Source organism: Ischnura elegans, chromosome 12, assembly GCF_921293095.1.
Source record: "Ischnura elegans chromosome 12, ioIscEleg1.1, whole genome shotgun sequence".
In the NCBI taxonomy this organism is placed as follows: Eukaryota; Metazoa; Arthropoda; class Insecta; order Odonata; family Coenagrionidae; genus Ischnura; species Ischnura elegans.
In genome coordinates, this window is record NC_060257.1 from 57,107,381 (window position 1) to 57,119,274 (window position 11,894).

The 11,894-nt window shown below is 38.8% G+C and overlaps 1 protein-coding gene across 1 annotated transcript; it reads left to right on the plus strand.

Annotated features, from left to right (window-relative positions):
- Positions 1–750: 750 nt before the first annotated feature.
- On the plus strand, positions 751–4,993 carry LOC124168692 (gustatory and pheromone receptor 39a-like). The gene is made up of 4 exons (XM_046546959.1): positions 751–1,155; positions 1,962–2,252; positions 3,445–3,579; positions 4,922–4,993. Exons 1-4 carry the CDS (start codon positions 751–753, stop codon positions 4,991–4,993), a joined length of 903 nt encoding a protein of 300 aa, XP_046402915.1.
- The last annotated feature ends 6,901 nt before the right edge of the window (positions 4,994–11,894 follow it).

Genomic DNA, 11,894 nt, shown 5'->3' on the forward strand with positions numbered 1-11,894 from the left:
TGAAAGCCACCACCAGGGTGTGTGACACAGGGTGATACCACACCAGGCATGCATCACACGTCCTAGTCTAAACAGAAATGCGCTCGCTTGCCGGACAAGGGTCAAACGCATAGGACAACGACACATGGTCAGACCAAAAATTAAGAGAGTGCTATGGACACGAACATGCCACCATGCAAATAAAACTACTATTTAGCAACGGAAAAACGAAAAGCGTGGTATCTGATTTATGCAGGGAGTTATTATTTGCAAATATAATAATGATAATAGTTGACTATTCATATCTGACGTGAAGTCACTTCGCTCAATTCCATGACGTCACTCCGCTTAGTTTCTCACTGACGGAATGAGATCGTTCAGTGCGGCTTAATACTTCCATTATTCCAGCAGTTTTGCGATAAGCAACACAGAAACACACCCCCAAAAAAAGTTACCAAAATGGCCCGGATTCCAAAGGAGCGAGTTCGGGGAAAGAAACGGGACAATGCAGTTTATTTGTCAATGCGACCTCTTTTCCTTTTCTGCACAGTCCCTGCTTTCATTCTGGTGGATAGAAATGAATCCAAGAAACCCAGGCGAAGGAAACTAAGAGGTTTTTGCGCCAGTTCCAGATTCTTGAGAGCTCAAAACGTCTCCATTCTCCTCACCTACGGTCTGGGAGAAGTCGCGACGGTGATTAACCTCTATTACGCTGTATCGGCAGGGCAGAGTTTGACCAGGATCGTACACTTCGTCTGGCCGGTGATAGACATGCTTCTACTCCTCGCAACTTCCACCTCCTTGATCTTCCATCGGGAAAGGATCAAAGACGTCCTCTTCAGGACCAACGAAGTCTTCAGGAAAAGCAAAGGGACAAGCATCTCGCGCCGCAGACTGGAGACGTTCGTCTGGGCTCACTGCATCGCGCTCTGGTCGATCCTCATACTGGGATGCTCCCACATACTGGTCAGGAAGTTTGATGCCAGGATGCTCGGGAGTATACTCCAGTTCCTAAGTCACGTGACCGTGACGGCCATATCTCTTCAGTTCTCTATCTTGCTGAGGGTCGTTCTCCTGTCCCTAAGGTATCTGAACGCCCAGATTTCCATCGTCTTCCGGAGGTTTTTGGAGCAGAGCGAGCTGAGGAGGCCACAAAACGCGACTTTAACCTCTGAGGTAGGTACTCCTGATTCCCAACGAGGTCAATAGAGTAAATCCTCGATAGCATTTTCGTTGTTATTTTTCAACTACTGTCCTTCCTGTGATAAAGCATTTCTCTCCCATTTGAACGATGCAAGCTCCGCCAAATCTGGCTGCCTTAAAACCTCTAACCCACTTCTTCACAAGTAAAATAAAATATAGAGCTCCTCACATGTACAATATGTCCACTAACTCACATGTAAAATATGTCCACTAACACCATTCTCACTTCTTTCTCCATTCACAATCTTCCTTGTCCACCCTTTAAAAGTGACCCTATCTCTAGACATAAGTAAGTTTTGCCTAAATCCAATATGATAAATTTGTGGTATGGCCATGGGCGTACGGCAAAACTAGCCGTGGTCGTTCAAGTTGTAACTTTTTTGCACAGAAAAGGTTAATGAAATCAAAATTTTAAGGAAATTATGACAGCAATTTTTTAGTTTTTATAATTATTTGCTTTAAAAAATAATGATTTTATTTTAGTTCCATGTCTTATACTAATATCATTTTTCTTAAAAAGGAAAATTGGTTCATGACTTTTGTTTTCCACTAAATTTATTTCCGCTTCAAGGGGGGGCAGTTGCCTCTCGCTGGGTACGCCTATGGGTATGGATTTGTCACCGCTACTATCATAGAAAACTCTATTAATGATAAGGTGCCTCAATGGGAGAATGCGAGAGAAAAAAGCCAAGGATCAATTCCTTCAGACATTTCTACGATGAATGACTTCCATAAAGTCGACCCCTCCACCACAACTCATATCAATGCTCTCTTCTAAGGTACCAGGAGCAATAGTGGCAAGGCGCCTTAGACATTTAGCCCGGCAACACTTGGCTATGTGCGGCGTGGCGAGGGACCTCAACGCAATATACGGCGTCAATGCCCTGGTTCATTCCACGCAGATCCTCATGGACCTGGCGTACCACAGCTTCATCATGGCGGAGCTAATTGGGGGTATCGCGCACGGCTTCAGTACCAGCCACTATCTCCTGGACCTTTTTATCTGGAATGTTCCCACCTTATCCTCGCTAGCGCATTCCGTGATGCAGTGTCAAGCTGCTTCTCTCGAGGTAAGCAACAAAGATTGTTTTATTACAAAAATATTCTACGGATTGAGATAGGTTTGCATGGAGAATTTAAGAAATATTTTGCCAGTCTCCTCTTCCTTTATAAACTTCCTTCTTCTATTTACAATTAGGCCCACAGCATTCTTAAGGTAGAAAAATTGTTTCACCTATTCTAGCTTTTGTTTTCCCATTTTTGTGTCTTTTTCAAGTCCCTATCTTTTTCTGCGTTTAAGTATCTTTTCTGTGCTAATCATAAATTAAATACTTTTACTTTGAGCCAACGTTTCTGAATTTAATAAATCTATCGTCCGATCTACAATGATATGACTACCGGAATAAGTACAGATTAGATTACCGTCCCCATCCCCCGAGAAATTTGATGCCAATATAACATGCGTAAACATAATGGGTAATTACATTTGCATTTTTTAGCAAGCGAAGGAGCGTAAAATATTTTATAAAATTGTACATTGCATTGATGTCGTTACTGTGAGTTGTTCATTGTTTATATAAGATGTTGTACCCTAAATATTCATCATTTGTAGTCCTGAGGATGAAATACATTATATTCAGAAACTTTGGCTCAGAAGAACTGTTTTCATTTACTCTGACCGATTCTCACGGTCCTGATTGATTTGTTTCAACTAACTTCACGACTCTGTCATCTATCCTTATCACTACTCAACACTGATATTCCGATTACCTCTCTTCATTTCTTACATGAACGACCAATGGATTTCACTTCATGCTGACTTTGGTTCCTTGAGATCGAATTAACCAGGAAGATGGCCATTAATTTCTCCCTAAAAACCGTCACCAGTCGAGTTTTAAGAGAAGTAAGTAACATGGTACCGAATTCGGAAGTAATAGGTATTTTTTACTATTGAGGGAGACCATATTTTGACGTAAATATCCTGGAAAATGTTTCATAAATTCATAGTAGTGCATTCCTACCCATTTGTCCGCTTTCCTTAGCTAAATCCTTCTCTGAGATTTCTCTGCACCTGTTCAGTTGGCGAAAATACAGTCTTGAAAACTCTTTACCAACTTAAATATGTGCCATTAAAATGCGCAGTCCAGTAGAGAGAATTAAAAGTTCGCAGCATATTAAATTATCAATAGACAGCGAATTAGAATAAAATACAAGTGTTGATAATGTCAGTGGAATAAATGAATGTGTTGTGTGTCTCACCAGAATTTCAAACATAATATGCTCACGAATGATCCCACGGTTTTTCAGATACGTCGTTTCTCCAACCAAATACACCATTCGCAGGCTAAATTCTCCGGCGCAGGTTTCGTGAGCTTGGACTACTCCTTGTTTGTGAAGGTAAGAAAAAAAAATTTCCTGATAAATAATAATTATACAGCTAATACTATAGCGTAAATTGTTATTCATTTAGTCCTGCGAGTAAGGTATGATCAGTATCATCACACAGTGATTCAATCAAAAGGTTGGCTTAGATGGGTGAGGGTGGAGCTCACCCCTGACTAAGCCACAGGCGAATGATTTCACACATTCAGGGCACAGTTGCAGTCCCTTTCCGTGGGACGACTCTCACCCCGAAGATTTTTGTTTAGGGGTGTCCGAGAACTACACACGAGATTAAAATGCACGACCTTTCAGTCAGTTATTAAGCACTCTGGCCACTAGACTACAAAGTTACCCCTATTTTAAAATCCGACGGATTTTTAACGAGTTTATTTTTAGGGAGTTCATGGTAATAAGATAGAAACAGCCGTAGTAACTTTTCGCATTTACTTCATAGTGGAGATAGATATTGAAAACAGTATTAGAGGTTAAAATGCTGGGTAAACGAGGGAGAGGATATGGTTTTAAACAGAATGAAAGGGATAATGCCTTCGGTGAATTGAAGAGAGAAGACCACGAAGAAAGGGGAGGCTGTTAAAATACTTTGTAATTACTTCGTGGAAACCTTCCTTAATCGGTATAATACTTTAATAATAATTTATTTTTCTCAAGCAGTTTCAATGTTTACATGTCCTATTCAAGAGCTGTCTGAATAAAGAGTACAAGGGAGTACCCAGAATCAAAACTAGTGGGGGGTAAGCCATGGTTGTTCAATTTTAGGTGAGATTTGAGCATGGAAAAGGTGAATTAAATCAACATTAAGGAAACTGTAACAGTTCTTTATTAGTTTAAAATGATTTTCTTAAAAACATATTATGTTCCTTAAAGACATATGCGATTTTTGCTTCTAGGGGGGGGCAGCTGCCCCCTCCTGCCCCTCGCTGGGTACGCCCATGAAAGAGTAGCTAATCTGATGTATAATTAACTGGGAGGAATAGGTGTGGTAACATTTAGGACTATATAGAAACAGGTGATTTAGGTTGGGTTGGAGACACATTTAAGTGGCAGAGATGTCTATGATCGAAGTATTTTCCTCATTTTGGTGGGTGTCTAGGGACCTGTCCCCCTCTTATATTTGATCCAGCACCTCTTAAAAGCCTGACAGGCAGCAAATAATACCAAAACTGCAAAATAAAATCAATCGCATAACCAAAAGGCTAGAAGAATGAGGTAAATTTGAGCTTCAAAAATTCACATAAAAACTAGGGTATAACGAATTTCAACCCCTTTAACTCACAGATGACATTCGCTCTCCAAGGTTTTCATAATCAAATTCCTCTTTAAATTTTTTTCCTTCCAGATTGCAGCCGCAGCATTCTCCAACGTTATCATATTGGCACAGTTTCAGTCATACGTGGTGCCAGCGAAGTGAGGACGACAAAATTCGCCGACGAAATAAAATTAATTTCTACTTGAGACTTTTGCGGCGCTGCTGTAATAATATCTCATCTGCATCTACACTCTACCCCGCAAGCCGCCTTAAAAAGCGTGTGGCGGGGGGTGTTAGGATGCCAGCTGTGAACAAATAAAAAGGAAATGCTACGATAAAATTACGCCAACTATTTATTTAAGTCCTCTAATGTTCAGAGGAAAAACGAATTTCCATACCGTTTGGAAAAATATCTCTCTTAAGTTATCGCTTCTGTCGGACCTGGAAATATAGAGGGGTTCTAATACAATGTCCTCGGTGTCACTCCTTAGGGTATCTATTCTCAATTTCTCAAGCTATCTAAAGATTGATATTGAGGTGGAGGTAGAGGTTGTATCGCACAGTAAAGAGGTTTACGCAAGCAGCTTTCCCATAGCCTCGACCACGAGCTATTCTTTCACTGTGTGGCATCAAGTGCAACCGTTATTTGGTTATTAGTAACATTTTTACGAAAGTAGCGACAGTTAGTGGTGATGGTGACGACGTGTCATCAGCATGTAAGTGGTGGCTGATTGGTACGTTAAGTAATCGCGAATTCAGTTTTCATCCCATTAATCAAGTGCGGCAAGATCTGGGAGAATATCACCATCTTCATTTACAACTAAAGGAATATCCAGACAAATTTCAGGAATACATGAGGATGTCACATGAAACGGGCCTTGGACGCACCAATCACGGAGAAGCCTGCCGATATAGCTCATGATACACCGCTCGAAAAGAGATACTCGTTTGTCTTTGAAAGCGGTCTCGCGTGACCTCCTGGTGAACCGTGAGGTACTAGGGTGATCTTTATTTTTAAAGTTTTCGAATTTCTTTTGGGACGCCCCCCAGTTTTGTTCCATTTGGTGAGCAAATAAATCACGAAAATTCGATTCGTCGTAGAAGACAAAGAAGTGATAGAATAATCCGAGAGTGACATCATCTTCACTTACGTCCGAAAAACACCCAAACATACCAAAATTTCAAAATTTTAAGTGCGATGCGGCACGTTTTCCCGGTATCAGATTGCAAAAATAATTTTCATAATAAATTCATTTCAATAAAAACAAGGACCACCCTAGTGAGGTACACCTCTACCTCGACCTCCTCACTATGCGCGTGCCCTTAACACACAATGCATTTGTGCTATCTCGAGGTACCGCGACCTCTACCTCTACCTCCACCTCTTACTTCCTCACTATGCGAGTACTCTACCTGCTTAACATCTGTGTAAAACTTTCTGTACCTCTGTAGCACTTTTTAACGAATTTCACAGCTTTCCTCCTCATTTTATTTAATTCACGGATTAAGTCTTTCACCGCCACACCCCATTTGCTCGCTGCATATTTAAGGTGCGGCTGGATGAATGAGAAACAACACCTCTCTTTAACTTTTCCATCCGACAATATTCCTACAACACACTTGATGAATCCTAACTTCTTAAGGCCACAAACGTTTCTAACAAGGGCGTACCCAGGATCAAAACTAGAGGGGGAAAGCCGTGGTCCTTCAACTTGTAACGCAGATAAGCTTAAAAAAAATAAAAATAAAAATTCATGAAAATTATAACAGCGCTTTATTAGTTTTTTTTTATAATTTGCTAAAAAAAAATTTTGTGTTACACTAAAATCACTTTTCTTGGATTTAATAAAAATTTGTTCAAAACTTTTGTATTGAACTAAATTTACTTTAGCTGCCCCCTCACTTCCCCCGCTGGGTACGCCCATGGTTTCTAACATGACTTTTTTGTGTTGTTCTGTTTATATGAAAGTTTCTGTGCCCTAATTATTATTCATTTGTAGACCGGGGGAAGGAATATATTATATTCAAAAACAATGGTTGAGAAGAGTTGTTTTTCATTTACTCCGACCGATATTAAAGATCTTGATTGGTTTATAAGGAAAAGGTTGGTAGCAATAAATACTGTGATTATGACAAAGTTCGTTTCAAACGATTGATTCGCCCCGAGAAATCGTAATACAACCGAATGAAAGAAAGTGATGTAAGTAACACTACTACATGCCAATACCAGTCGTTAACTCCAAGGCAGAATCGTCATTCATAATCCTTGACATTAAAACAATAGTTCAGCCTTCGAGACTCGCTGATGCCGCCTCAAAGCCAGTTACTCGAGCAAAAAGTATTGAGCAGCAAGCACTTCTGCAGACAGAGCAGATGCTTCGAGTTCATGTGTCCATGGGTCAGGGGCGTAGCCAGGAATTTCGTTCGGGGTGGGTCCAAAACCAGAGGGGAAATTCTTTTGAAAAATAGGATACTAAGTAATGGGTTTTTAACTAATATTAACACTCTTCCTAAACGAAAAAAACTTCATTTCTAAAAGATATTTTTTGTAAATTCATCATTTGTAAATATTTTGTTTTCTTTCATGAAGAAACATTATTGAGATTTCATATTTCGGGGGAGGGGGTCCGGACCCCCTGGCTACGCCACTGCAATGGGACTATCTTTTGTCACATTTTGATGTCATAGAAGAACAGCATTACGATGATATTGAACTCACCCAATGATAATATTGCATCGTCAGGACGCATCACCGCCTCTCTGTCGGTCATGATTAGTAATTTCGTCGGAAGGGGCGGTCTGGGGTGATTGGAGGCCCACGGCTAGGGCTCATGATGGGAGCCTTCTCACCCTTGTCATAATCACATTCGGGGACTCTCCCCCGGAAAATTTTAGGAAATTGCATGCCGAGAAATGGATTTTGACGCTACACTGACTTTTTAAAAACTAGATACAAGTTAATAAAAAATAGAAATTTCCTAAGAAAAAATGCTATGAAAAAAGAGAATTTCGAAATTTATGAATAATAAAAATTTCTTAAGGTTCAACCATCTGTTTAATGAAAAATTCCCTTGAAACATCACTGAAATCTAAAAAAAACTATAATATAACCTTTACGAATAACCCTTTCAAAAATGATTAGGTCATCTATTATCTTCTGACACCTTTGCTTGATATTTTGTCTTATATAATCTTTTTATACTGCGTATGTATACTATTGGATGGCAAAAAAGCTTTGGTCCAAGTAATCTGAGTATTGTTTTTACTATTCCACCTTTCACATACGTCCCACGATAAACGCAAACGTTGTCGGGGCACCCTTAGCTCGGGGCCCTGGGCGATTGCCGACCAGCCAACCTCGCCAGACCGCCCCTGTTCTTGGTGACGGATTAACACTCGAGTAAAATAAAAACAGCGGTCACTTCTATGTAAGGATCACTAAGAGAAATTTTCCTCAGCCCATACGTCAATGGCGGCTTTCATAGAAAAATAAATGCATAAAAAGAGATTTGAAATAATTCCTTTTTCCAAAAACTGATAATTAGGTTTATTATGAATGAATACATAGCCTGATAGGTGAGTAAGGATTGGCACCCACGCTTTGTTCTCCAAGTGATTCAAAGCTTATTTGTAACTATTTGGTTCATTTTATAGTGTTTTAGGAAAAAAGTGTTTTTCGTCTTTTTTTCTTTTTATTTTCTAATTTTTAGTTAGAATATAAATAAAAATTCTTAAGCATTATTTTCAATATTTTATTTTATAAAAGTGAGGCTCATGAGGAAACCAAAAACTTTCTTAAATAAGGTGCGAAATGGCAAAATCTTAAACTATGAAAGACGCGTTAAATCGACTTTTTCAATGTTTAAAAATTTAATGAAAATAACCGCATACTCCTGGCTTCGAACCTGATAATTTCTGTTCAAAAATAGTATAAATTGTAGCAAAAGTAAGAAATAAGCCTTTATAAATCTTTCGGAAAATAATGCGTGGGTGCTGATTAGGTTCATTAGAAACGACGATGGAAGACGCGATAATTCAACTAGTAAACAAAACAATCAAAATTGACCAGGATTTCATCCTGTAATCTTCTGGTCCCTAGGCAACAGTGGTTTCAAGGTGCGGGAACGGCGTTCCGGCAGGAAAGACAATAATCAAATAACACGTTTATCAATTTTTAGTGCCTCAACATTTCTAATAGATAAATTCATGACCAAAAATAAATTTATTTTAAAATGCAGACGCAACTAGTAAAAAAAACAGTAATATTTCACTTGTAAAAATAATTAAGGAAAGTGCGTTCTGGGACTGTTATTTTTGCACTGCTAGGCAAACGCATTAATTATTTCTCCAGATGAGACCTGCTAAGTCATGAAGAATAAAATCATTAATAAATATCCTCAAGGTGAGCTATTACTTCAAATGTTAATTATCAAAAATTTTAGCTCATTCTGCCTCTGAGGAACTTGGAATAGAGCAAGAATACATTGTCATCTGGTTATTATGAGTATGGAAAATTACGAGCCGATCCGAAAATGGGAAGTGGGTTGATAATATTGAAACGTTGACATTGAAAAGGTAGTAAGTCACTAAATGTGAATTTTACAGGAGACGAAAGAAAGAGATTTGCCAACATTGTGAAGCTTATATTAGGGCACCCGCACACTGGCAACTTTAATCACCGGCAACTAAAGAATTCACCCACCCAAGAGTTGCTCGCCAACGCGCACTGGCGATTAAATAGTTGCCTCTCAGATCAGTTTAGTATAGATCTCGTGGACGCTACTTGAGTTGTTCGCTTCTCAATAAGCAAAATAAACTTTTCAACATCTGCCGCCATTACTTTAAAAACTATGAGACCTTTTCGAAACGCAAATATCAAGAAACCTTCCGCAAAATGACGCAAAATGACCAAACGACAATCGTCAAGCAACTGAACAGTTGACAGTGCTCGGGGTTGGTATATTTAAAAAAAAGTTGGTAAAACCCACGCGGTCTATTGATGCCGGCAACAATTACTCGCCCTCGGAATAGGTCCGGATGCAATTATTTAGTTGCGGCAACTAAAAAGTCACCCGTGCGCAGGGCCACAGTCGATACCGTGTGTTTCATTGGAACTCCTTCAAATCAACTAAATGGTTGCTTTGAAAAAGTTGCCACTGCGCGGAGGCCCTTAGTGTATAATCTTCGTGAATCCTCGCAACTGATATATTGTACCTTACTACCTGGCCCATGCCATCGGCATTCGCATGTACTACCTTCTCCAGGAAAATAAACGAAATTTCGATTTTTTTCTGACTTTCTAAATTTCCCATGTCAACGCTTCAATTAATAATAAGATACCATCGATGAAATATACAAACAGACGAAGCAAGCTAAGCAATAGCGTGTAATTGACGCAGACCATTGCGAAATTAGCGTAAAATATTTGGGAACGATCAGTGTCGTAGGTAGTAATTTGCCAAGTTCATGGTTGAAGTTTTTTATGCGTTATTTACCCGTATTTTGTTATTCAAACCGGAAATCACGGAAAAACGTATCGGGATGCAAAATTAACACGGATATAATGACGGAATGGAAGAGTAAACTTCTGAAAAGACATCGGCGCAGATAAGAAACCACTAAACTTAATTCTTATTATTTTTGTATTCTAAAATCATGAGTTTTACTCAGTCTGCCGAGCCGACGCTTACCTAAGCACAAGAAAAATATTAGTCAAAGCTAAGAATACATTTGACATTTCCACAAAAAAACTGAGTTTACTATTAAAATTATTGCTAAAAATCACGTAAGTTATATGAACATGGCGCTCTAGTCGTATCATATAGCTGTCATGAGTGCTACCGTAAAAATATAAGGAATAATAAATCCAAAAACCGAGTAAAACAATGTCATACGAAAAAATGTTTTGTCTCCAATATATATTTTTTTAAAGCAATAATTATTATATTTTTCTCATTGTCACAGAACATATAATTACGAGAACAGGCGGTAAAATTAATACACGAAATATCTGCCCGAACACCTGGATTTTGATAGAGTCGCCGACGCCGATCCTCAAATTTGACCCAGAATATGTGCCACGGTAACGGTTCAGCTATCGGCGAGTCTTTATACCACCTCTTAAGTGAAATTTATTGAGCTTAAAATCGCACTAATGGGACAAATGGAACTAAAAGTGTAAAGGGGCCAATGCGCCTTTCCAGTGTTAGGGAGGAGTGGATTTGAAAAGAGCGCTTTGCGGCACAAAAGTGCTTCCATCAAATTACGTGAGAGGCGCTGACGTTCAGCACAGGAGGCTATGAAAATTTTCTTGAACAAGTTTAACCCGCGTCCGCATTTCCAGAGCAGAAAATTCTGGGCGACTCTGGATAAGGTTTAGCTATAAACACATTTTATAGCTTCGTAATAAATATGAAAATTTTCCAAATGCCGATTTGCTAATGCTCATCCATGAGTACGTTTTCATACTACAACAAAAATAATCTCAACACATCCACTCATTTCCTCTGAGCTCGACTTCAATTCTCTATGAGAACATAAAAGGTCATACACTCTTGAGCATACACCTTGTTACTTTCTTATAGCTTTCCCCTTTTCATGCCGTAACTTGTGGTCAAATAATGGATTTAAAAAAATCATTGAGCAGTTAAATGCGATCAAACCTTGTATGCATACCATTGATAAATTGATTATTACCATATAAAAAAAAAAATACGAATAGATATACGTAGAAAAGATAAGACATCCTTGAAAAGAGTAATATTCATATCAATATCGTATTTATGCAATTCTGATTTAATAGTTTGAAGTTGAATATTGCAATCTCCGTAATAAATAAAATGAAATGTCTGTTTGTGGAGAACAACAATGAGAACTGCAAGTATGTAGTTTTACTAATCACAACACGATTAGTTGCCTACAGATATCACGTAAAACCAAAACAATCCATTGAGCGATTAAGCTTTAGGTTTTTAAACCATTATCTCTTTCACAGGGAGAAATTTCCCGTTCTCCCTAAACTAATTCCAATTGCCATTCCGCAATGGGATACTTCAACAAAATA

Coding starts and splice junctions, on each gene's coding strand:
- LOC124168692 (XM_046546959.1), top strand. CDS start 751: ATGCTTCTACTCCTCGCAACTTCCACCTCCTTGATCTTCCATCGGGAA. Junction 1,156..1,961: donor ACGCGACTTTAACCTCTGAG/GTAGGTACTCCT, acceptor CTCTCTTCTAAG/GTACCAGGAGCAATAGTGGC. Junction 2,253..3,444: donor GTCAAGCTGCTTCTCTCGAG/GTAAGCAACAAA, acceptor GTGTCTCACCAG/AATTTCAAACATAATATGCT.